Genomic DNA, 27,921 nt, shown 5'->3' with positions numbered 1-27,921 from the left:
ATCGGTTCTCACATCAGGAAGCAGGTGACAGAGCTGGGCTACAGCTGCACTGGTCTGGTCAGTAAAGCAGGAGCACTGCAGTGCAGTCCAAACGACTCCTACACCAAAAAGGAGCTCATCGACAGTGCTCGGAAAGTCTCCGAAAAGGTTCACTGTTGTTCTTCTCTTATGCGTGTCGTTTCAGTCTTCATCAGACTTTTGTATAGTTTTAACACTATCTGTTTCTCAGGTGTCTCACGTGCTGGCGGCTCTTCAGGCGGGCAATCGTGGTACTCAGGCCTGCATTACCGCTGCCAGTGCTGTTTCTGGCATCATTGCCGATCTGGACACCACCATCATGTTTGCCACCGCAGGCACTCTCAACCGAGAGAACGCCGAGACCTTTGCAGACCACAGGTACTCGCTATGTCATTGCATATCAGCACAGATGCCGTGGTTGTTTTGTTAATGAAACCAAAGAATCAGAATCAGTCCGTTCCTAATGATTCCAGTCTGTATATGTGAACCTGGCCTACTAAACCAGTCATAAGGGTCCATTTTTGGAAATTGAGATTTATAGGTCATCTGAAAGCTGAATAATTAAGCTTCATTGTTGTATGGTTTTTAAGATAGGACAATATGAGATACAACTATTAGAAAATTTATAATCTGAGGATGCAAAAACATCAAAACCTTTAGAAAATCTCCTAAAAGTTTTTTTAGATAAATTCTAAGCAATGCATAAAACGAATTAAAAAATTACGTTTTTAAATATTTGCGGTAAGGACTTTGCAAAATATCTTCATGGAACATTATCTTTACTTAGTGATATATTGTTGTCTATTGATAGAAAATATACCTGTGCTACTTATGACTGCTTTTGTAGTTCAGGGTCACATCAATCTTCCAATCAGCTTGAGCATATGTGCTCACATTTTAGAAATCACGGAACGAAACTCTTATAACGTCAGATTGAAGTAGTAAGTAAAGTGTGAAACTGCTTTAACTGAAACTGTTTGTCAGATTGACAAAAAGAAAGTCAGAAGAAGACTTATAAACAAATCAAATTAAATGTTTTGTGTTTCCCGTGGTTTGTCAGAGAGCACATCCTGAAGACAGCTAAAGTTTTGGTGGAGGACACAAAGCTGCTGGTGTCTGGAGCAGGAGCGAGTCAGGAGAAACTGGCTCAGGCTGCACAGTCGTCTGTTAACACCATCACTAAACTGGCTGATGTGGTCAAACTGGGAGCGGCCAGTCTGGGCGCTGAAGACCCTGAGACACAGGTACTGACACCTGCTTCCTGTCCTGTCCACTTCCAAGCAGGAAATAGGAACTCTTCACACCACACAGCTGACCTGATGTCAGAAAGTGTGTTTGTTTGTTTGTGTGTGTGTGTGTGTGTGTGTGTGTGTGTGTGTGTGTGTGTGTCCATGTGTGTGCGTGCCCAGTGCTAGGCAACAATTCTTGGGTTTCTGCTGTTCCTATGGCAACACTTAATAATTCATGGCATATTCTCAAAGCTTGTTATAGCTGTATTGTTCAAGGAAGTGCTGCCATCATGTCAAGGATTATTAACACTTCAGTCTCCTTTCAAGTTTGTGAACATAATAAAACCGTTATATTCAAACATACTGTATTCGTAAAGTCTGTATATTCACTTTTTAAATGCGACAGTTGTTTTTTATTGCTAGTTAGAATAATATGCTTTTATGTAACTGATACTTAACATAACAGCTTTGCTTTTATAGTACATTTCTTGTACTAATACATTTCACTCATGGCTACATATACATATACATATTATGTCTCATGCAGGTGTGAGATTATGCCCATGTTTGTGGTTCAGTGATGCACCTTCTATGTATGGCAGCATGTTAGATCATGATGCTGATCTACATGTTGTTTTGTAGTGCCACTGCCGTCTGAGATCCTGTGTTTGTTGTCATGTCTTAGGTGGTTCTGATTAATGCGGTGAAGGATGTGGCTAAAGCTCTGGGTGACCTGATCAGCGCCACGAAGGCTGCGGCGGCAAACCTCATGATGATCCTGCCATGTTACAGCTCAAGAACTCTGCTAAGGTATAGACACAGAGAAGAGTCATCTCATTCATCCACACATCCAGTCTCCTCCTAAGGCCTTTAATAACCGATCTAAATCAAAGTGACAGTTCTGATTATTATAGTCTGCCAGAAAATATTAGGTGACCTGAAATCAGTCAGTCCATTTGACCTACAAAAGCAAAGATCTGCTAATCATTTGCAGTCAGATTGGTGGTGTTATTGTTAGCTACAACTAAAGATAAAATTGCACAAATAAATCGAAAAAAAAAAAAGTATGTGTTTGGTAATAGAACTAATATTGAAATATCAATATTAGATTAAAAACTTACATTTTATTAGTACTTATAACTTTCTAGTTTTAAGTGCTAATAAAATATAACATAGTTACTGAAACAAAATTATGAAAACTAAAAATATAAGACCTAACAGAGAATATGAATAAATACCGAATAAATATAATAGTATAAAAAACATTAAATGAAGCTAATACTTAACGCACAAACTAGATTTTTATTTATGTTTATTTCTTTTAGGATAATCATTACCATAAATTCATTTCTATTTTTAAAGTTATATTTAAGCATATGGGATATGTATTCACAATAATTTATCAGTTAACCCTTTATTGTTCTTTTTTTTATTTGGCTTGTATGTTTTCTAAAGACAATGTCAGTAGATTGTGTTTGCAGGTTATTATATATTCTTTTGTTATTTATATATTCCATATTCCATGCACACTATGCTGATGACCAGTTTTGCTAATTATTTGGATAATTGTTTTTAATTAATTTATTTGATTTGGCTTACTAGACAACTCTGTTTCTGCACCAAGCTATATAGATTTAGAATATTTCTTAAATATTACAAAGATTCCGGTATTGTTGCTTTATATATTATTATTCTTTGATTATGTTAAAGTGCACCTTTTATGGATTATGAAAGGTTCACATTTTGGTTTTCAGTGTCCCTAACCACAGGTTGACATGCTTGCGAAATCAAAAAAGCACTTTAACTGTTTTATAATTGCCTTTTTTTTTTTTTTAACCAAATTTGCTCATGATATGAAACGGCTGATTTTACTTCTCCAAAAGCAGCGCCTAATGGCATAGACAAATTAAATTACTTTTTATAGTTAACCCTTTAAAAGAAAGAGACAATGCACGGTGCATATTCAGGTTTAAAACTTTGCAGGATGCTTTGTTTTCATTCTCTTACAGCTGTTTTACACAATAATTGGGCACTTTTAGTGCTGTCATCAATGGCATAATGTCATAAAGCCGTAATGCAAGTGTGTCAAGAGTTGTGATGTGTGATGTTTCTGTGGGATCAGGTGATGGTGACAAACGTGACGTCTCTACTGAAGACGGTGAAAGCCGTGGAGGATGAGGCCACTAAAGGCACACGTGCACTAGAGGCCACCATAGAGCACATCAAACAAGAGCTGGCTGTAAGAGACATACACACACACACACACACACACACACACACACTGAACTGTGCTGAAAATATGCACAGCCATTTTTATATATAGCCATCACTATATTACAGTGAAAGTATGTATTAGATATAAAGTCCATTGGAATGAGAGCAAATTAAACCTTGGCCAACAACATCATATGTTTTGCTGGTATTCAGGTGTTCAGCAGTCCAGATCCTCCTCCAAAGACCGCCACTCCAGAGGAGTTCATCCGCATGACCAAAGGCATCACGTTGGCCACGGCGAAAGCAGTGGCTGCTGGAAACTCGTGCCGCCAAGAGGATGTGATCGCCACTGCTAACCTGAGCAGACGAGCCATCGCTGACATGCTGCACTCCTGCAAGGTGAGACCACTCGCATACATTTTCATATTAATGACTTCATAAGGGGACTCAAACTGTTCCTAATATTTTAAAATGCGTTCTATTTATGACTTTTTTCTTAATTAAACTTCATTAAGAAAAATGCAGCTATTTCATAATAATCCAACTTGAAATTGAAATCCAGTTGTAGCAAAATAATGCTATAAACTCAAAATTGCACATAAATTGCATTTATATGTTCATTTATATTTCACGTGTGATACGTGCAGCATTATAGTTTTATGTAAAATGATTTTATACGCTTATTTTCTAAACTTGAGTTGTGCTGCTTGCGCTTAAATTCAACAAATAGTTGCTTGTCAGCGACAAAATTAGTTGAGTGTCCAATGTGGAGAGATAAAATTAAAAACAGTATAAACAATCATTTCAGTTTAATTTATTTAGTGACTAAATAAAAAATATGTAAAGTAGTCTTAGAGGATGAGTGCTTGAACTTTGACTTCTAGTGTATATGCGTTTCTGAAGCGGAAATCATTTTTCTGCTGTGTTGTTTAGCAAGCGGCATTCCACCCGGAGGTGAAGCGAGATGTTCAGGCTCGAGCACTGCGCTTCGGCTCTGAGTGTGCCACAGGATACCTTGGCCTGCTGGAGCATGTGCTAGTGGTGAGTGTCCACCAGTCCACCCTGTTACACACACACACTCTTCTTCAGAGCTCCTTTAGTTGGGGTCATTAGGGTTAAAACGGTGAGAAATAACCTCCGCAGCCTTTGGTCCTGTTATTTTAAGGGCACAGAGAAATGTCATATTTCACAAACTCACAGTATGTTTGTCACTAAGTGGGTCAGTGATTGAAACATCTGTATAAAATGTATTAAAGGGTAGTTAAAATGATAAAACATTAGAGAAAGAGTATTTGTAAATTACAGTTGAGTTGTGCAGTGTGGGATTTTGAGATTGTAATGAGGTAAATTTTAATTTTAATATTCATTTTATAGTTTACCTTCATGTATTTTCTGTTTTCTCTGATGTGTATGTGTGGGTTCGCTGTGATAGCCGGTGAGTTAAAGGTGACTGATTGTGCATGTGAACGTGTGTGTTTTGTGTCTGCTGAACGGGACAACCTCTTAACATGACTCAGAAATTACATAATATAATGTGTGCTGCAGGGCTTCTCAATTGGTGGGATGCAGATCTATATTTTTCCTTTTTTTGATTTTTATACTTTTTTTTACATCATTTTGATTTTGACTTACGGTTTAAACTTCCGTTTTAAATGTTTCATATAAATTTGGTCATGTATCCTCTGTAGATTCTCATGACATGATTTCTCTAATCTAGTCAAATCTTCTAAAAATTCAGTTCAACTGAAGTAAAATCACGATGTTATAACTGGTGATTATAATGGTTGTTTTCAAGAGAGTAACATTTGGATGCATTCTGAGACCTACAGTATATTAATAGCATCTTGATTAGTCAAAATGCTTTGATTTACAGGCTCTTAATTGTTCATGTTTTCAGATACTGAATGAGATGTCATAATTGAATGGTTTGCAGAATAATTTAACATTTTGCCACATTTTTGACTTCACTTTGATCACGAATGAGTATTTTCCTGTGGATTGTGTGTGTGTGTGTGTGTGTGTGTGTGTGTGTGTGTGTGTGTGTGTGTGTGTGTGTGTGGGTGCACTCTAATCGTATGCTTACAGCTATGGGAGGAGGCCAAAGCAGGATGAATTGTCAGTTTTATGTAATATTCAGAAAGAGACAGGGTTCCCATAGTCATGTTGTTAGACTGTGCCAAAATCCTTACAAGTGCAGCAAAAATGTCAGATTAAAAAATCCTTTAAGTGGTGACATTCTCTTGTTGAAAACAAAATTAAATTTATTAAATTAATGTGATTAAATTATTATAATAATATAATATATAATATAAATAATAATATAATATATATAATAAACAACACTGTTGTTTTGATTCTTCATAGATAATGTTTTAGTTTTTAAGAGTTTTTATTGCAGGTTTAAGTACATAATTAATATGGGAAATAAATAAATAAAAAGAAAGAAAATGATAAAAGGAAAAAACTATTAAAATATGATTGTTGTAATAATAATAATAATACAAAACTACTCCTCAAAGTAGTAAAACTGTTGCCATCTTGCCATCTAATATATTTTTTTATATTTTAAGATGTAACCTTAATATTTTTTTCTTATTTTACTCACAGCTTAATGTATTTTAAATGTTTTTTTGGGGGGTTTTTTTACATTTGAGCGGAATAACGTGCATGAAACACTAATCTGTCACTATTGGTCACATTAGTATTCCATTGATCATTTACTGTACATCTATCCAACCCAAATATAGTCTCCTGACATTTAAAGTGGAATGCAGCACAGTCTCAAAACAAAAATCACAACTGAAATCATTTGTGAAACGCATTGGTCAAAACATAGGAACTCTGAAAAGAGAGCCAAGACTGCCTTTTGTGCTTTTGTAAGGCTTATATAGACAGGCAGCATATGTTTGTCTGTGGGTGTGTGTGTTTCTGGTATTGTCTGTGTCATTCCCAGCATTCCTACTCATGGCCAAGTCTTTTCTTAGCTGTCTGTTCCAAACGAACAGCTCTGTTAATGCCACGCACCTGTTCTACTGTCACCAGCACCACCCTGGAGGACACACTGAGGACAAGCACACACACACGCACACGCACACATACACACCTCTAGATTTGCGTCTTATAGTTGACCGCATGAGTGTCTAACAGCAATGAACGGTTTGTCATCAGATTGATTTAACAATCTGTTATTTCGGATGTTTTAATGTTCTCTTGTAATTGAAATCATGCAATCTCTGCCCATAGATCATTCAGAAACCAAGTCATGACCTTAAGCAGCAGCTGGCAAACTTCTCCAAGCGTGTGGCCGGTTCAGTGACAGAGCTCATACAGGCTGCAGAGGCCATGAAAGGTACAAATTCACCCTGTGTGTGTGTGTGTCATGTTTCTCAGAACACACACTCTGCTCTGGCCATCCAGCAATCAGTGGATTATTTTCTGGCTGCAGGGGTCTAGAGCTAGGGCTTCTCTTGTACTTCTTGCCCTCTTGTCCTCTCCATCAGCTCAGGTCAAGTATCCGCTTCCAGTTCTGCATCATGAGCAGGGAATCCAAGCAGGATTTATCAGGATAATCCCTGCAACCCATCACTGAAAGTGATCTGAGAGCTTGGGGTGATAATACCCAGACCCTCATTTAACACATGATGAGAGACAAGGAGAATCTCAGAGAGAGTGTGTGTGTGTGTGTGTGTTTGTGTGAGAGAGAGAGGAGTCAGTGTCAATTTGTGTAAATAACAAAAAGCAGAGTATTTTAAATATTTTATATTAGGTTTTTCTACCTATCTAGTGTTTATTAATACAAAAATATATTTAATATACTACTGTCAAATGATTAATTGTGATTAATTGCATCCATACATACATAATATGTGTGCATACTGTATATATTTATGACAGTGTTTTTTTTTATTACAGATACACAGCACAATCTTGCACATGAGTTTGATTGGTTATATGATGCTTTCTTTAGGTACAGAATGGGTGGATCCTGAGGACCCGACCGTCATCGCCGAAAATGAGCTGCTGGGAGCCGCAGCTGCCATTGAAGCTGCCGCCAAGAAACTAGAGCAGCTCAAACCCCGGGCCAAACCCAAGGTGAGGAAACCCACATCCCTCAGGAGCAGCTTAACTGACACGCTATACTGCTTGACATTTTACATTCAGCTTGGAAAATCCCAATCAGTGCTCATATATTCCGAAGCTAATGTTTCTGATTATTTGTGTAACTATTCCCATTTGCATTACCCAGTTTGGATTTGGATTTAAGGTAACACAAATTATACGAATTGTGAATGTAGCATGAACTGACATCCATCATCATCTCTATCTATACCGGAAAGAAAAGCCATTGTGACAATGTGTCCATACGCATGCGCACACTTTTAAGATCAGTCACGATGTTTAGACGGTGGTGGAAATGAACGTTTGCTCTGGTCTGATTAACAGGAAGCTGATGAAAGTCTAAACTTTGAGGAACAAATTTTGGAAGCAGCCAAATCCATCGCTGCAGCCACCAGCGCTCTGGTCAAAGCTGCATCTGCTGCTCAGAGAGAGTTGGTGGCTCAAGGGAAGGTATGAACATGCCTCGATGAATGTTATTTTTATCCAGAATGCTCAGATATCATGTGCTTTGTTCAGCCTTTGTTCAATCAGTAATGCATTTCTCTCTCTCTCTGTCAGGTCGGGGCAATCCCAGCAAACGCGGTGGATGATGGACAGTGGTCACAGGGTCTCATTTCTGCTGTAGGTCACTGCCACAAGTAGAGCTAAAAGAGCACAAAAATTTCAATTCTGTCATTATTTAGTCAAATCATTATTAACACAAATGAAGATATTTTGAATATTATTCTTATTTTTATCCAGAGTCAGCGAAGTCCAAAACATCTTTGGTCTCCATTGACTTTTGATATTTTGACATGTATGCCCTGAGACATTTTCAGAAGAAAAGTCAATCATACAGGTTTGAAACCACATGAGGAGAGTAGATGATGACAGAATGTGAACTGGCACTTTAACTTTTCTCAATTTCTAGTTTAGATGCAGAGATTTCAGATACATGAAGTAATTTTTTGATGAGGTGGGTGTTATATATATATATATATATATATTTTGTCCATGAATTCGTTGACTCTAGGCACGTATGGTGGCTGCAGCTACGAACAACCTGTGTGAAGCGGCTAACTCTGCGGTTCAGGGTCACGCCAGCGAGGAGAAACTCATTTCTTCGGCCAAACAGGTGGCAGCATCCACCGCTCAACTGCTGGTGGCCTGTAAGGTCAAGGCTGACCAGGACTCCCAGACCATGAAGAGACTGCAGGTCAGAGAGTGTGTGTGTGTGTGTGTGTGTGTGTGTGTGTGTGTGTGTGTGTGTGTGTGTGTGTGTGTGTGTGTGTGTGTGTGTGTGTGTGTGTGTGTGTGTGTGTGTGTGTGTGTGTGTGTGTAAAAGTGGAAGTCTGATTGATCGTGATCGGATTCAGTACAAAAAAAACTAATTGGATAAAAACACTCAGTAATACTTTTTTCTCACATATTACAAAAAAAGTTAACATGAAAACATATATTTTAAAAGTGTTGTTTCTTGTAAACAATTTAAACATAGGAAGTGTGGAAAAGCATTTTCAAGTAGCCATCAGAAGATGGGTGCACTATAGTCATAAAGGGATGGATATGGTCAGCAACCATACTCGAAGTAGGCTGTGGCGTTTAAACAATGCTCAAATGGGCCTAAGGGGCACAAAGTGTGTTACAACAATGTTACAACACCACCACCAGCCTCCTAAATGAAAAAGGCACTAAAACCCATTTTTTTTATTATTTAAGGCGAATATCATATCGCAACAAGAAATAGTTCAAATTGACCTGCATCCTAAAATGAGCGTTTTAAAAAACGCCGCCTCCTGCAGTGGTCTGACACAATTAAACGTAGTTAGCTGTTGTGTGTCCACCTCTAAACAAAGCCTTTAAATATTTAGTGGCACAGTGAAACCCTCTGCACCCCTCCTGCCTCCAGCCAGACAGCTGTCGTCCTGCACAGGGTGAAGGCTGAGGTTTAAATTTAAAACCTAATAACTCCGAGATCACCACTTTATCTTTCAGTCATGATGGGCACCGTATTGAATTTTCACGCATAAGCTGCGTATGAGCAAATCAGTAACATGGTTAGTTAGCTGATGCTACATGCTGTCTTGTCATGCAGTGAAAGTCAGACATACAGTGTGTGTATATCTATGGTATCCAGTGCTGTTTCTCTTGGTAAAGTCCCATGTTTAGTTTAGCTGTGTTTTAGCCTTGCAGCCGTGAGATGAATGTAATTCTGGAGCAGGAATAGACGCAGTTCCATCATCTTGTCTTACACACTCCAGCTGTCTGAAGCGTAATGTGCTCTGATGAGTGCTTGTGATAACAGCAGTGCTGATGAGGCGCTGCGGAGAGCTGCTTGGGAGGCTTCTGAATTTTATATAAATGGGCACATGAATTACATTTATTATATCAATTTACAATGTTCATTTTTGTTTGTTAAGCTTCGGGACGTTAATAACAAAACTCTGAAATGCACGATAATGAACATGGGTTGGGTAATTTGTCACATTCTGTTAGAAACACTAATTTGACACTAATAGGAATGTTTATAGTATACTAGTTCTAATTGTAGATTATAACTAGCGATGAATGAATGGAAAAATGCACAAAATATAGAATGCCGTCACTGACCGCCATTGGCCTGCATTGCTCTGACCAGTCATAAATACTTGACTTTAAGCCAATAAATTTTACAATCAGAGCAGCAGATGACAGTATTTTGAATGATCTTTTGATATATGAATTTTAAGAAGTTTAAACTGGGTGTCGCTCACCCAGTACAGTTTTATTCACAGAAATGCACATGCTCTGTCTGCCTTTCTCCTTAAAAAAGTCTGCTTTTAACTGTGATATACTTCCCCTTCTGCATTATCCCACTCCTGCGGTCTGTCCATGAGGAAAAAGTCTTCTTATCTGCGCAAAATAACATGTCGCACCAACAGTATTTGGTTAGAAGATGTGAACCGAATTTGTCTGTGGCCGTGCTCAGTAATGTAAAATGTCTTCTGCGACAGAAGTGCGTAATCTCTCGGCTGTGCTACTTTGTGTATAAATTGCGGGCCAGTCCTTCCTCTTACAGAAATAAATCGCACTCTTGACAGCTGAACGCACTCGATCCTAAATCACACCTTTAGCCCTGCACAATGCCTCAGATGGCATAAAAAAAAGAAAAAGAATATTCCTGGAACGTTTGCCGGAGGATCGCCGGAGACGTGTTTGGTTCAAGCTGCTCTCTCCACAGCTGCATTTCCTTATAAAGCCATCTCTAGAGTCCGGACGCATACAGAACCTTCCTTAAAACATCTTGACTTCAAACCTCCGCTTGTTAAATTTTACTGTACTGGTTTCGCACATAGCTATCATTTATATGTTTTTGGTTTGGATAATAAGTGTTTTATAAGTGTTTGCATCTGTTTTTAATAAGGCTCATTAGCCAGTAGTAATCAAGGATGATTCCACAGGTTTGAATTGTACTTGTAGCTACAAAATAAAGTAGATGTAGTTGTGCTAATTAGTATTTGTTATTGTAGAGTACTTGTAGCTACAAATTATAGATGTACCCGAAGGTTTAATTCTAGCCGCATATTAAAATGGGTAGTATACTTATAAAGCTGTAGTTGTAGGTACTTGTAATAATAGTGTGCTTGTATTTCTAATGTACTTGTAGCCACAAAATTAAAGTTGCATTTATAGTGCACTTGCAGACAAAAATGAAAACAGTTGTATTTGTAATGTACTTATAGCCACAAATTAACGTAGTTTACTTGCAGAAAAAAAAAATGTTTCATTTGTAATGTACTTGTAGGTGTGCTTTTAGCCACAAATCAAAACTTTCAATGTGAGAATACAGTGCACATGCAATTTAACATTAGGAAGCAGCTCTGTGTCTCAACCTGTCTAAAGACTAATATATATGTATATACACAATATATGTATTTCATTGGGTTTTGTTGAATGCTGTGTAAAGCACAAAATGTCTCTTTTTTTTTTTTCTTTAGGCTGCAGGTAATGCCGTCAAGAGGGCGTCAGATAACCTGGTGAAGGCGGCGCAGAAGGCTGCGTTCGAGGCCCAAGATGATCAGGCCGTGATGGTGAAGAGCAAGATGGTAGGCGGTATCGCTCAGGTAAAGAGAACATCAGCTACAAGTCAAACATTTAGATGCGTATTAAAGTGTTTGTTAAAGCATTTCAATCACAGCAATTTACGTTTTTCATTTAGTGATTTAAAGCCGTTACCATGTCACTTTCTTATGTCCGTTTATGCACAATTACTATAAACAACCAATTCATTTGTAACACATTTTTTTTTTCAATTTGATATCGTAACCTCAATGTTTTATAGATAAATATAGGAATATATTTATTATATATAATATAAGGGTTTACCAAACCCGCGATTTGCATTCATGGTATTGAATGAATTAACATTGAATCTCAACAAATGAAATATCACTTATATGCACTTCATTACTTTTAGTGTGCATTTTGAAGCAGTTTGTTTACACTCGTCTTTATAAATTGTAGCGTTTTTACAGCTGGACCTTTTATGCATTGTGGATTTTCATCTGTGTGTGTGTGTGTGTGTGTGTGTGTGCCCTCAGATCATCGCCGCTCAGGAAGAGATGCTCAGGAAGGAGAGAGAGCTGGAGGAAGCCAGGAAGAAGCTGGCCATGATACGACAGCAACAGTACAAGTTCCTGCCGTCAGAGCTCAGAGAGGACGGACAGGAACAGTGAGCCGCGCCAGAGACTAATCAGTGACATTGAGAGCTCGAGAAAAGTCATCAACGATATGCAATGAGTAAAAAGTGAACTATGTATCAGGATGTCTATTTTAAGTGTTTTGTTTATTTCCGTCACTTTTTTTTGGAGAATTGCCATGCCAGCTTTATTGTTTAGTTGTATTTGGATAAAGCATATACAAATCCTTTTAATGTCTATATTATTTTTCTTCAGTACTAGATAGGTCAGATCAGCAGTGTGTGTTTTGAAAGCTCGTGATCGTGGCAGGGGCCAAACAGTGTTTGTAAGCTTTTCAAGACAAAATTTGTACTTTTTCAATTTTTTTTTTTTTTTTTTTTTTTTTTTGTGGCAATTTGGACCAGCAGTGCAATGATTAACTTTGCGTCCTAGAAACAATTCACGGAGAAAACATATCATTTTCTAAATAAAAGAATAATAAAGCTTTGAAATGTTACAATAGCATCTCCTGTTAATGTTTTGTCGATGTTTGCTTTTGTGACAACTTGGTCTGCTAGCGAATGATATCTTTTATAACGCATAAAGCCATATTTACATTTTTGCTTTTATAATGTGTTTTTTTTTTTTTTGTTCTTTTCTTGCTATTAACTGTTGTAATTTACTTATGTGATGCCCGTGCAGATGTAGACAAGACGATATTAGATTAACAAAAATTGCTTAATTGCAATGGTTGTTCATGAAAGAATCAGAGTTATTATAAAGAACTGTTTTAAGAAAAGAAAAGACTGTTATTAATAGATGAAATGCATTTAACAGTTTGAGTTTTCACCATTGCTGCCTTTCCTGTTGCATTCGGTATGTTCTGAATCTTGCCTGCCTTTATATTTTATAATTGTGTATTTATCTGTTAACAGTTTCTCACCTAAAATAAGCAGACACACTTAGTCGATGTGTTTATCTAAACACTCATAAATTCACTGTTTTGCAAATATCTCCTGTTGCATTTGTGTGTGTGTTTTTACGATGCCGGTTAGTGGAATGGCTTAGTTTTTACTTGCACAGGCTGCTAATAACGTAATTTATGAACATTTTGTCATACCTAAAATATCTACTCCGTGTGCGTTCGGATATCAAGGTGAATAGTTATTATAATAATTATAACACCCGCAGAGAGATATATAATCTAGAACTGAGAGTGCATCCGAGTTCCAAACACTGCCAGGAAAGCTGTTCCAAAGTTTAGGAGCCGATATGAATGCGTTTATGTCCTTCTGTGGTGCTGTTCTAAAATTGAACAAAAATAAAATTGAATTGATGTGATCGGAATTTCTAAGAACTGTTGCATTTGAACCACGTGGAGCTTGTTTATAAAAACTGGGATACCCAGCCTGCAAATTGCAAAAATCCAGTCTTGACCCATGACCTTTCTCTATCAGGACGTTAAAAAAACGGCAGTATTTCAGCAGTAGAAGGCTTTTTACAGAATTGGCAAAAAGGTTTTGAAAGCAATTTGCTACTAAGTGATTTTGTACAGAAGGTAACAGCAGTTATCATAATCATAATGTTTAAAACATTTTTATATCTAATTATTCCTCCTTTGGCACAAGTCTGAGTTTTTCGGAGGTTATAAATCTAATAGTCTAATAATGTGATATTATGGATGGCACAGAATGTCAAAAACGCAATGCCTAATACTGGGTTCTAGTAGGCCATCTGTGCACATGTTAAACCAGGTCCTGTTGCCTAAAATATGTGCATAAGCAAGTAAGAAACCTGGGAATTTACTTTAACTGAGTTTAAAAAGGATAAGCGGTCGAACTCGATGATGAAGGCTGGATACTTTAAGAAATATTATGTTGTTGTTTTCTTCTAAATATCGTTTTTATTGGAAAGCACTTTGGCCAACCTAATATGTTTTTAAATGTGCTACACCAATAAAAACAAACAAATTTAAAGCTAACTCCTCAGCGTAAAATGAAAGTCACGTTTAATGTTTACATTGCATTAGAAAGCATGAATAATGACTACAAGAGGTCCTAAGACTGAGCCTTGTGGTACCCCCGTATACTTCGCTTTGTGTTATATTTGACATAAAGTTCCTCCTGAAAGTCCTGAACATGCCCAAAGTGACTATTTCTCGTTTGCCTTGACACCTAAATCTGTTTTTCTTTTTTTTTAAACTATCAATTATAAAACTAACAATTATAAATTGAGCATTTTACGCTATGTGTTTATGTAGAAATGACTACAGTAGAACAAAAACCACTGGGAAGACGAAATCAATGTCCAGGCAGCGAAAGTGGTCCTGAGTCATGCAGAATATCATCAAAATTATGAAGAAATTCAAGTTAACTATAAGGTAAATAGAGTGTTTAATCTGCAATTGCACTAGTAGTTGTTTTTTTTTTTCCCCCATAGCGTTTAAATAATCCTGACCTCAGATTTAAGTATAACTGGAGAATGAGAATGCAGAGCCTCCCAAACATGGACAAAATCACAGGGACAAATACTGAGCCCGTTCAGCAGGACGAATCAGAGCAGGGGGACGTCGCTCTCCCAGAGACTTTAGAGAAGTTTCCAAAAGACCAGCGTTCCTCTGGAGAGGATTCCAGCCGCCTCTGCTGCTCACTCAGCTTGTCCTGTCCGTCTCTGCCTCCACTCTCCGAACAAGTTCTCCTCTTTCTTCTCAGCCGCTAGCAGAAACCCAAGAAATCAACAATGGAGGCCATCAAGAAGAAAATGCAGATGCTGAAGCTAGACAAGGAGAATGCCATAGATCGAGCAGAACAGGCAGAGATAGACAAGAAAGGCGCAGAGGACAAATGCAAACAGGTAAATGGACTGGATTTGGTGAACTGAAAAAAGGTTATCTAGACTTTTTTTTACTGTAGGTCCGTACATGTTTCCGTTGTTTTGCAACTGTTTGAGCTCTCTGTTAAACTGAGAAAACCGCATGACTGGAAAAAGCATGAGGAAAATTGTCTAAGCTCCTCCAAAACTGATGATCGATCCCAGTTTATGGTCCAGCATCTCTGATGGGTTGAACTATTTTTAGTCTTGTTCCTTAAGACCCGTCAGTCAGGACTAAGTGAAGTGGCTGATGCCAAATATAGTGGTGTAAATATGTTAGAATATTTAAGTAGGTATACTTGATTACAGCCATTTGATTAAGAGGCCCGGGCTGACAGGAACCGTATTTTCCATCGCTTGATTAAATGTGACACAAATAACAGTCCAAATGGGCCTGTCGCTTGTTTATTATTGAGTTGAATAATTTCCTAACTATTCCTGTTAATCTTCCACAATGATTAATAGGCAGTGTCGCTTAAAACAGTCCTAAAGCCATCTTAATGAGGGCTCTGTCGCTCAAAAAACGCTGTCGCTGTCCATAATGGAAGTGCAGTTGGTTTTCCAAAAGAAGACGATTTTGTTGGAGCATGTGTTATATGATCACTTTTGATTCCATTTAATTTTAAAACTCTCTAGTTACTTTCAAGTTAATATTCATCTGATTTAAATCACGTTATTAGTTAAAAGCCTGTTCTGGTGACCCAAGCTCCATCTATTCTTGTCCCAAGGCCTTTGTTACTGCGCCCACGCACGCCGCCCTTGATCTTTTTCGTCCCGCTCCACCTTCGTGGAATCGTTCGATATAATAGGATCGAGGCGTCGTACCATCCGGAGCCGCCGGGCTGCGTTTGACGCCCAAAGCTGCGATGCTTCTCATAACTGTCCCCGTCCGTCAAACGGAATAAAAGGAAGGCATCCGTCACGACTGCGCTGCTTTAAAACCGTTATTTTGGCGCTTCGATTTACGAGCTGACCAAAGTGGGCTCTATTTTTGCAGCCGCATCATCTCGTTTCCATATGCAGCAGCCGGGCCGTCCCGCAGGCTCACAATAAATAGAGGCTGGTTTATGACGCTAAGCTATGTGCGGTGGTTTATTTGTCGTGTGTTAAATGGACGGGTGGGGGTCACCAGCAGCTGCTGCAACTCTCTGCTTAAACATAACTTTGCCGTTTATAATTGCCCCCCTCCCAACGGTCTGCCTAAACGAGACAGTCATTTACGAGCCGGGATTTACACATCATCATGTATCAACGGTGTACGAATGACGGACACGTTCACTTAAAAAGCAATGATCTTCTAAAGGAAAGAAATGACTCTATCAACCCTTACCTTGTCCTTCAGTCAGTCTTCCTGCACTAGAACGTAACCCGAGCATCGAAAGCTGCTCAAATAAAAACTGTTTCCTACGTCCCGTGCTGGCATCATTTGACTGTATTTTCAGAGCTTAGTGTGTGTGTTCGTGTGTGTGTGTAGCTGGAAGAGGAGCTCCTGGGCCTGCAGAAGAAGCTGAAGGGTGTGGAGGACGAGCTGGACAAGTACTCTGAATCACTGAAGGATGCTCAGGAGAAACTCGAGCAGGCCGAGAAGAAGGCCGCAGACGTGAGTGACAGACAAATCATCTCTCAGTCACGACTTGTTTGATGCGTTACGCATGCGCAGTTGTGAGGTCAGTAGGTTTTTGTTTTTTTAGAAATATATATATATATATATATATATATATATATATATATATATATATATATATTAATTCAAAACTTTTATTTTGCATGAAAAGGCATTTTTGGGTCAAAAATTTTAGGACCATCTCTGCCAGATCAGATATATATATATATAGATGTTAATAATAATAACAACAACTCATGCATGCATACACACATACGGCAATGTTTTGCATCAGAATTGAGAACTGGGAGTGAGGAATGTCTTCAGACATGACATCTAGAAATGACAGGATTAAAGAGCTGGAACAACCTGCGCATTTAGAAGCTGCCCTCCTGTGGTCGGCATGAGATGTGAAGCCGTTAATCTTGAGAGTGGCCCGTGCTGACTGGGCCGGTCCGCTGACAGCTGCTCTATTGCTCGGTGCCAAACCCACCCACAGTATCAGATTCTGTAAACACCTCATAAACACCGTCAGCACCTCACAGTGTCATAGCGTTCATCACCACTTCGTCCCTGCATTTTCTGCTTCATACCATACCTGTCATGTTTCATGGGGTTTAACAAGACCTTGAACTCTTTCCACTATTAAGGATGATTCCTATAATTCTCAATATCCAATACTTTTCACCGATGACCAAAATACATGCAGTGGCATGCTTTATACAATACAATATAAGTACGAAAAATACATTTCATTCGCAGACAATTCAGTCGCAGTAGAAATCTAGTCGCTCTGCCTTCAGTTCTTACACTGATATACAAGGCTCTTTGACCGCGTGCTTCACTCGCTGTATGTGTGCTCTATTTACACCATTAACGTGGGCCAAAAAGGAAAAACATCAGAGGAATGCAGTCATTTGTTTACAGTGAAGTGATGTCATGATTTCCAGAGCTTCTGCTCAGAGCTTCATTGAACGGATTGGTATTGAAGGACAGTAAACTCAGATGGGCCTGGGCAAACATTTGAAACATCCTGTTTATGATTTGTTTGAAATGAATGCATGACGTAGAAAGGTTGTCAGCGGTAAGACTCATCTCTGAGATCACAGACACAATCAGGGTATGATCTTGACGCCAGGTGACCAAGAATTCAATAGGCTGTGAGTAAATTAAAAGCCATGTTGCTGTGTGTCATCAAATTTCTTAAAACCATTATGTCGCTGTATCTCTTGTTTTTTAAACAGGCCTGAAACACAGATTTGCAAACAATCAGTAAAGAACATTAACCCTTTTTCATAGTCAGGGTGTTGTTAAAGACATTCTTCTGGATTAACGCTGTTCTAAACCTTGCTTTTGACCCTGTTGTAAAGTTATGTTTCACATTTGGCCAGTTTATTGAATTTGAAGATGTAGATGGAGTCATATTAAATGGCTAATTTGGTATTTTTAACAAGCAAATGTTTTTACCAGTATAATTTACAATAAACTTTTGTATTATTAATAATATTTCAAGATAAATACTTGAAACGACTTAGGTTTACTTGGTTATCGATATTTCTCATTCAGATGTGAGCATCAAAAATCATAGATGTACATGCATTTGTTTATCTCTAGCTCTAGAAAAAAAAAGGTAAAGAAGCTGTTGCTTGGGGTGGTAATCTTTAAAAGGTACCTAAAGGGTCCTAATTATATCTTATATATATATATATATATATATATATATATATATATATATATATATATATATATATATATATATATATATATATATATATATAAATCTATTTTAAATTCATAAAATAAATCTACCTATAACATAAAAGGCAACTAAAACTTTGAACGTATGCTCACTTTTTTTGCATAATTAAAATTTTATTTTTATTAATATTATTAATTTTTATTATAATTTTTATTTATTTTTTCTCATTTATTTATTTAAATTTTATTTCTTTCTATTCTTTCTTTCACGTGAATCGCTATTTAATGCACGGCCATCCTTAAAACCCTGCCTCTGTCCCTTGGCATACGGTTTCTTACATTTGTATTTATTTTCTAAGCAAGAAAAAAAGCCCCGGCGCTGCTTCTGTGCTCCTCTTTGCCGAGAGCCGGATCACCTGACAGGTGCGCGGCGCCATCTGTTGCTCAGGCGAGCGTCGGCTTTAGCTCAGCCCGCGGACGCGCGCCTTGCCCGCGGTGGAGAACAGAGCGCTCGCCGGCGGTCCGCGCCACATTTTTTTTTCCTGAGGGGAATTCTACTTTTTAGAAGAAGAAACTGGCATGTTTAACCTGAACGGTGTCTGATATAGGCGAGATCACTGAACGTAGCGATATCGCTCCCCGCCTTGTCGCGTTTGTCGTTGCTAACACCGGACTCGGATCCAGAGGAAATGGCCTCGGTGACGTCCATAGAAGCGGTGAAGAGGAAGATCCAGAGCCTGCAGCAGCAGGCGGACGACGCGGAGGATCGGGCAGAAGAGCTGCAGAGGGAGGTAGACCTGGAGCGGCAGGCCAGGGAGAGAGGAGTGACCTGATGCGGATTCTGGCCTGAGCTACTCTGTTACAGCGATGTTATATCTCTTTATTTACACTGCTCACCCTTCTTAACTTCAAAGACATCCTATACCAACGTCCGTTTATTTCAAAACAACCAGGCGGTAGAAAGGGGACCTATTGTAGGCCATATGTAATCTCCTGGATGACTACAGTATCTTTATTAATGGGTTATATATATATATATATATATATATATATATATATATATATATATATATATATATATATATATATATATATATATATATATATAGCACATTAGTCAGTACAGCAAGCATATATTTGTATCAATAGCCAACAATACATTTTATGGGTCAAAGTTATCCAAGCATCATTAGGATATTAGGTTATGTTGCATGAAGATATTTTTCCTTCCGTAAATATATCAAAATCTAAATTTTGCATCCTCAGATTGCAGATTTTTTAAGTAGCTGTATCTCAGATAAATATTGTCCCATCCCAACAATCCAGCGATTAACATGTTTATTCTATTCTGGTTTTGTAAAATGATGCTCCTCGTGGTCGACATCTGTTGTGCTGTTTTGTAGCGAGCGCTTTGATGTATTCTGTTTCCTTAAGGTAAATCCAAAACGTTCACTTCAAAAACGATTATCCAAATATCAGGTGAAGCAATATTGAGGTACGGTCTGCAGTGTGTGAAAAGCGAGTGAATGCTCCTGACCCAATCAGGTGAACTTGAGCTAATGCGCTGACGTGAGAAGAGGATTAGAGTTTTTATTTAGAGGGCAGGTGATGCTAATCACTTAAAGCATCCCTCTCTCTCTTCAAAATCAAGTTCTTTCTCTGACACGGACCTGTAGCGCGCAGATGCAAATCAATTAAACAGGTTAGCCCTGAATGCAGATATCCATCAGCCCACAGGACCAGACTGAATGAAATGTTTCGTGTACTTGTCCTCTGTAGACGTGTTGGTAGTTTATATGAAGATAAACACAAGCTTGGAGAAATGTTTATTATGCTACCTAACCCCTCGTGCACCTAAATGCACCTGCACTGCCAGTATTATAATTTTTTTTTGCATTACAAATGAACAAGAACGAAAACTGATCTGTAATTTAAGCTGTCATGGAAGATTTCATGGAAATGTAGTTTTACATGATCGAGGCAGAACTGCATTCAATGCATTGTACTGTTGATTGAGAACAGCGTAACATCAGTTTCGCCAACAAAACCATTCTGATTAAAAAAACAGTTTTATGAAGTTGTGAGTTTTGAATATGATACGATGCTCCCACACCTTATAAGTGACACGAACGCATGGTTTTCTGTCAAAACCAGCTCGCGATATAAAACGCCATTCTAGCTTTGTCAAAGTATAAGTAAGATGATTTTGGAAGTTGATTTTCTTTCATCAATTACGCTTTTACATCTAAAAGTAGTCAAAGATCGCTGAAACGCTTTCCATTTTTTTTAAGTTAATTCCAGATTTTAGCATGCGACTGTGTAGGAAGCCATTTATGTGTTTGATACGCTTTCGAAAAAGATCTTAAACGCCTTAAATGAGGTTTTGGCTTGTCCGGGCTATTTTCATATTTTATCCTGGATTTTAACCTTGCAGTGAAAATAGCTTTCTAGAAACTGGCGCGTGTCCTACTGTCACCCACAAGCAAATGAGGCCACCTTTGTACTGGAGCAAGTGTCGCTTTGCTAGATTATGAAGAAGAACGTCTGTCGTGAAGGCCAATTTTTCTTATGTTATCTAATAGCTACAGGCATGTTGTTTTGGGGGATTTTTTACAATGATCATCGGTTCGTGTTCATTTTGAGCTGTGTTTGGTGACACGATCGAATGTTCCTACATTGAAAGGGTTAACACACTAATCGCATTGTTAGCGTGTAGTTAGCTATTAATGCAGTGGGCAAACAGCTGATAGTGAGCTCGACCTCTTTACCTTGTGAACTTTTGCATGTTTACATTTTTTAACTTTAAAGCCAGCAACGCGCCTCCAACGGGAACTTCTGCTTTATAATTCCCATACATGTGTTACATTTTCTGCAAAGCATACATTTTCTGTTAATGTTATAATCTTTTTTTTTATAGCAATTTACACATTGTTCTGAGGAGAACACTAGATGGTATAACTTTTTATCAACAACATTTTCAGAGTTGTACTGATTGCAACAAAATAACATTTTTGATTTTCAAAAATGCCTACTTTTTTGACGGCGAACAACACGAAGAAAGATCATTTATGGTTAGATGTCATTTTTGCACTTGACATTTATCTCCGGATTTTGGTATTGCATGTCGCCATCGCATTATCCAGCATGTTCATGTTTGCAACGGATCGCAACGGATCGGTTGGGCATTGTGTGCATTGGCTGATTCTCCTGTGATGGCAGGCCGAGGCTGAGGTGGCGCTCTAAACAGACGCATCCAGCTGGTGGAAGAGGAGTTGATCGCGCCAGGGAGAGACCGCGCACAGCGCTACAGAAGCTGGAGGAGGCAGAGAAGGCCGTAGATGAGAGCGAGAGGTGGGACCCTGGCTTTTTTAACGCTAAAAACTATACACCTAAGCTCGGTTCACGGAGTTTTTTTAGGCATTTAGTTTTTTGCCAATCGAAAGACAAGCATTGCACACTGCAAACGATCAGAGCTTCACGAGGAAACACCTTACATCCGCTAGTGCTTCGAATTTAGTTTGTGTCGCTTTGTTTATGGCAAATGTTTACGGCATTTCTGAATGTAATACTGACTGTGTGGTCTCTGTAAACAGAGGAATGAAGGTGATAGAGAACAGAGCAACAAAGGATGAGGAGAAGATGGAGATCCAGGAGATGCAGCTGAAGGAAGCCAAACACATCGCTGAGGAAGCTGGACCGCAAATACGAAGAGAGGTGAAAATGTCAGCCAGCCTTGCATTCATTTAAATTAGGCTTATACTGTGAAAAGCGCCTACTTTTATGGAATTATGGCCATGCATAAAAAGTTCCAATGGTGGAGTGAAAGACGTGGGAATTATTTCTAGATTCAGAAACAGAAAATCAAGTGCTATCAAATAATATGCTAATGTTTTCTTATATTTCATATTTGCTCATTTAAAAGATAACATTATACGTTATTGGGGATTAACTTCTCCTTCCTAACTTGGCTTTACAGATCTGAGATATTTGTTATTTGACTGTAATTGTAATGTTGGCTCTATTTGTGATTGTTTGTTTGACCGCAGGTCGCAGTAAACTGGTTATTCTTGAGGGTGAGCTTGAGCGCCCGAGGAGCGAGCTGAAGTGGCTGAGGCGTAAGTACATATAATGCATATTAAAACGGTTTAGTTGAGACTGAACTTTATTGCTTTTTTCATTTGTGTGTTAACTGGGATTTTGTGGTCACCGATAATAGATATTAATACTTTATTTTCAGTATATATATATATATATATATATATATATATATATATATATATATAAAATATATGTAAGTTTAGGCATGCATGAGTTTAAGATATGAACTTATTATTTCCAGGGTTCTTTTATGCTGCAAATGCTTTTATTTTAAGGAAATAACAAAATGCGAGGTTTCTGATTGTCCCATTTTCCTTGTGTTCAAAATGCATGGTCCTTGCTCCTCATCCCGTGACTTCCCCACCACTTCCCTTCCCAACGGCCCATTTTGACTAACTCCAGTCGAGTCAGGCAGCTGGAGGAAGAGCTTAAACTCATGGACCAGAATTTGAAATCCATGATGGCCGGAGAGGAAGAGGTACTGCCGAGAGACTGGTGTAGCACGTTAACTCCGGGCTTCTTGACCCGCCCTCTCTCTCTCGAGATCTGTATCCTCCTTGCTGCTCTTTCTCGGCTCTGTCCCTTTGCAGACAAACGCATCTTTTTGCAAAAGAAAAAGGACCTCAACTAGAAGCTTGGAGAATAAACACTTTTTATGTAACAAGCACTTTTGCAAAAATGTTTAATTTGCTTTTCTTAAGAAAACAATTTTGTGAATAACACGTAAAGACATATTTAAAGTGCCTGATGTGATCGAATGACTCTGAATGATTCAGCCAAAAATACCTGCTTGCTCAGGTTGGGGTCTCTTTAGCTTAAACTGCTTTCCTTTTCTCATAGTGCTGTCTCTCTCCTTTCCTTTGCCTCTTTCTTTTCCTGCATCTCTTGCTATGGTACAGCAAATCTGGTGACTTAGAGGAAGAATTGAAAAATGTCACTAACAATTTGAAGTCCCTGGAGGCACAGGCTGAGAAGGTAGGCAGAGCCCTAGCGTTTGTTGCGGTGGAAAGTCCAAATGCCCTGCTCTTCATTTTTTAAGTCAGACTGCCCATGTTCGCTCTCAGGTTAATCTCTAATATCTCTAATATTTGTGGTTGTAATTTGCTCTTTGTAAAGCTAAACTTAAAAATGAGGTTCCCCTTAAAGCAGAGCTGTATACAGGGTGAGATTAGTCAATAAAGTGAATTGTTTCCATGGTTTGAGAAAAAGCTTTGAATAGCTTTCCTATACTCTCCATTCTCCATAGACTTCACTGCCATCTATCTCTTGCCAATGCTATGCAATGTGTATTCATTTTTTAGTATTCTGCATTGAGTATTTAGCCTGTAAAGAGTTCTTAAATATCGAATGGTATGTAAAAAAAAAAAAACAGTTTTATCTTCACAGGCATAATTATTGCACAGGTTGCAAAAAGTGCTCTTGCTTTTCAGTTTCTTCACATAATGAAATCTGCAGCATCAATGATTCATTTTTGATTTATTTCCAGTACTCCACAAAGGAAGACAAATATGAGGAGGAACCGAGTACTCACTGACAAGCTCAAAGAGGTGAGTTCATGAAAATTCAGCACAACTGCTCTTCTCTATCAGCTATAAACTCATTTAAGTTGGATACCAGTATTATTATTCACTGTAACGAAGCCTTAATAGTTAAAGCGTCTAAACTCAGATTAAACCACCTTGACCGCTGTGGTAATGTGGTAAATAAAATATGGTACACTGTAAAATATGATTGTGAAAAAATGTTAAGCTTTCAGTTGATGCAGCGCCACCCTAAAAGAAAAAACTAATACTTCTTTGTTAGCTTAACGCTATCATGCATTTCAAAGGCACGTGTTCAGATACAGACTAAAGTCTTATCATTTGTGTAACTGGAACTGATTTGGTAGGTTATTGATTGCTAGAGATGGATTTATGGATACAGTTTTATGACCGGGTTGTTAGCCTGGTTGCTCAGTGAGCGTGACACCTTGAGAGAGTATTCTCACTGACTGTGTTTAAATACTGAGAGACCATACATGTATGCATGTATGTCTGTGTGTGTGTGCTCACAGCCATTTTTGTGACATACGAGGACAAAAATTTGTATAATGACGTATGACATATAGGTATTCCAAGGAGAAGGTGACTTATGAGAACATTTACTTAATGTACCCGCTTTAAAAACGCTTATAAATCATAGTAGAGTGAGTATTTTTGAAAATCTACAAATGTAAGGGTTTCTTTGTAAGGGGTAGGTCTAGGTGCAGGACAATAGCACATATAGTTTGGCCAATTAAAAAAAAAAACATTACGCCTATGGAATGTCCCCACAATTCACAAAAACACGGGTATGAATGCATATGAACTTTAGTTTGACACTTACTCGCATACACTGTTTCACTAATATGGTTAGTCAGTTTGTGCAATGTCAAATTTAATCTCAGAGATAAAAAAAAAGATCTTTATCTTAGTTTCACTTGATTGGAAGGTTCACAGTCACTTCATTCTGTGTTCTAAAAGTTTCTTTATTGTTTCATTGAGGAGAAACCCTTCAAACTATTCAGCGTAAAAATAAATAATTCAGACTCATTAACAAACAATTCAGGCTACTTCGCCAACCATTTGATCAGCTCATTGATGGTCATTGCGCTGTAATATTTCTGAAGTATTCATTTTAAGAAATGTGATGAAAATGTTTTTTTTTTTTTTTCCTTTCTAGGGCTGAAACTCATTTAGTTTGCTGAAAGGTCTGTGGCAAAGCTTGAGAAAACCATTGACGATTTAGAAGGCACGCCTTTGAGATTTGTTCTGCTGCCTGTAAAGAGTGTCTGTACTAATGACAAAATAACTGGAATCTACTTGTGTGCATTAATGTTTTGTAAACAAAATGATTCATAGAAAAATGGTTTGTATGACCAGATAGAGCCGGATGTCTTATACTAACGTTGTTTGAACGTTGTTTGAGGCGCAAGTGTGTGTGTTTAGTAGAGATGGATCTTGTGTCTTTTGATGGACTGAAACTGCATGTCATCTGTTTTCGTGAGGTGACTCTGACACCTTAGATGTCGAGGGCATAAGTAGACGACACGCGTGAGAGCATGTATCGTGGGTTTTATTTCAGAGCGACTAATCAAGACGACTCTTTGAGTGAGCTTGAAAATTATGCCTGAGCCAAGGTTTTCTAACCAAGATTGCTTGTCGCTCAGACTTTGCAGTGAAACAACTTTGATGGTTTAAATTGGTTCTTCATCTCATGGTATTATTTTGTCTTTTTCCGCCTGTCGCTCTGTGTTCTCTCTGGGACGACGCATAGATGAGGTGTACGCCAGAAACTGAAGGGTAAAGCCTCAGCGAGGAGCTGGATCTGGCTCTAAATGACATGACCACTCTCTAAGCGCCTCGGTCTCTCCTCATCCTCCACCTCTTCTTCCGTGGTTCTTTTCTGTTTTTCGCCATGTGACCGTGAATCGGACATCAGACGTTGTTCCAGTTTCGTGTTTAGTCTTTCTCTCCTGTCTTTGTGATCTGTAATGGAATGGTCTGCATTGTGCGTTTCACGATGACCGGCCCATTCTGAGGTGTCTCGATAAGTCCAACGCTTAGCTGAATGACTTTCATAATGTTGACGCTTTTAAACTGCAGCATCTGTGTCATACGTGCTCGCCGCTGCTTTACTTTTATCATGCTGCTGTAATAAATGTAAAAATTTCTTCCTTCTGTTTCTTCATTTCTATTTTTATTTTGCTTCATCACAGATGTGTCATTCATTTTATGTGTGAAAAGTGGACATTCAGATTTTGTGTGTAAGGCAAGTTTGAAAAAGAAATGATTGATTGATTCAGTGTGAAAGAACTTGACTGGAGTTGCTTATGTTATTGACAGCTCTTTTAAATGCTCTGGCTTTATTAAATATTGAATGCTTCTATATTACAAAACTGCAGATGGTTCAAAAACGTTTCTTGTTGATAGCTGTTTCAAAGAAGAACAAAACATGACAAACTGTATAGAAGGTGCTGATAGATATGGAAACATTAAGCTGCAAAGATACTGTTCTCTGCTGTTATTTAGCTTAATTTGTGCGTTGGTAGGTAGGTAGGTAAGGAACAGTTATATTAATATTACAGTATTAACTGTTTAGAATGCACACAGTTGAGCTGGTTTGATTTCTGACCTGTAGAGCTCAAAAGTAAGATGAAGCAGCCTCCAATTTAGAATAAGCAAAAAAGCAGTATCAAAGAGCAGTGGCGTTGTTGCAAATGCTGTCCCATCATTGCATCACGTGCAGGCTGATGACAGTCACAGTCAGTCAGTACACCAAACTTATCCGCTGCCTCTATAGAGGAACTGTCAGCCGGCTAGATTGGTCTCCTCCTAGGAGCCATCCTTCAACTGTCTGAACGATTGGTTCCTGCCAGGGCACCATCAAGCCATTGTCAAAGAGCCTCCCTCTCTTCCCTGAGGTCCACGATGAGCTCACTAAGTCTTGGTGCACTTCTACCACCTCGATGACATCAAGAAAAAGGGTACAAGAGACTGCCGCTGCTGGAGAAATCTAGGCATGCATCTCTGCCCTCACAGCAACTGGTTGGAAAGCCAAGGCTAACCACCCGCCCAAGCCTACTGTCAGCTAGTCAGGTTTTCAGCATTTCCATGCATTTGATGGCAGTGCTCTAAGCCTTCCAGGCCAAGCTCCTCGCCACCACTCAGCTGAGAAGTGCAACAGACTTGCCGCTGCAGGCCACAAAGCGCACTGCCCAGGTCCCATTCCTGGATGCACCAACTGTCCGCTTCATTCAGTTCCAGGTGTAGACAATGTTGTTTCTGCTGTAAACGTTGGGCCCGCTTCTAGCGCCCAGACAGCAGAGCTCTGCGATACCACACAAAAATAAAAGACACACTTTCTCAAGAAAAGAACGGTTTTCTTCTCACACCACTCCGGTTTAGTGTCCCTTACACCGACTAAGCACTCAAATCAATCCAACCTCTGTCCAACCAATAGCAAGCTCAGAATGGGCTATGGGGATAATAAATCGCGCAACATTGCACAACAGGGACGCTCATGTTTTATGCACCAAAGTAGAGAATCTGCTGGCGAAGGAGCCATAGAAGTTGTTCCCCAGCTCAGCACGACTAGTATTTTACTATTTACTATTTATTTTAGCTGTTACTTCCTCGTCCCCAAAAAATATGGCTGTCTACACCCCATCCTGATCTGAGGGATCTGAATCACACCCTCATGAAGTGCCTCATGAAACGGGCATCAGAACGACACTCAAAACAGATCATTTCACAAATACACTGGTTCCGAGGACTGGTCTCTTTTCGCTGGATCTGAAGGATGCTTACTTTCACATCAAGATAGCTGCATATATAGCAGACACAATACTGAGGTTATCTTAGTAACTGAATACATTTTTTAATATACAATACAAGTTACTTTTTCTGTCTCATTC

The 27,921-nt window shown here is 38.6% G+C and overlaps 1 protein-coding gene and 1 pseudogene across 1 annotated transcript in view; both read left to right on the top strand.

Annotated features, from left to right (window-relative positions):
• The window catches only part of LOC122352396 (talin-1-like), a 36,754-nt gene extending 23,525 nt beyond the window's left edge, over positions 1-13,229 (top strand). The window contains 15 exon segments of the mRNA XM_043249807.1: positions 1-147; positions 230-396; positions 1,079-1,262; positions 1,933-2,002; positions 2,005-2,057; positions 3,370-3,486; positions 3,675-3,860; positions 4,395-4,502; positions 6,705-6,810; positions 7,429-7,553; positions 7,905-8,030; positions 8,139-8,201; positions 8,593-8,775; positions 11,537-11,662; positions 12,140-13,229. Of these exon segments, the coding sequence (XP_043105742.1) occupies positions 1-147; positions 230-396; positions 1,079-1,262; positions 1,933-2,002; positions 2,005-2,057; positions 3,370-3,486; positions 3,675-3,860; positions 4,395-4,502; positions 6,705-6,810; positions 7,429-7,553; positions 7,905-8,030; positions 8,139-8,201; positions 8,593-8,775; positions 11,537-11,662; positions 12,140-12,274 (1,896 nt within the window). The 3' untranslated portion in view covers positions 12,275-13,229.
• Positions 13,230-14,883: 1,654 nt separating this feature from the next.
• Positions 14,884-27,277, top strand: LOC122352395 (annotated as a pseudogene).
• The last annotated feature ends 644 nt before the right edge of the window (positions 27,278-27,921 follow it).

Source organism: Puntigrus tetrazona, chromosome 10, assembly GCF_018831695.1.
Source record: "Puntigrus tetrazona isolate hp1 chromosome 10, ASM1883169v1, whole genome shotgun sequence".
Taxonomy (NCBI): Eukaryota; Metazoa; Chordata; class Actinopteri; order Cypriniformes; family Cyprinidae; genus Puntigrus; species Puntigrus tetrazona.
Note: the sequence above shows the minus strand (reverse complement) of the source record. Positions and strands in the feature narration are given on the sequence as shown.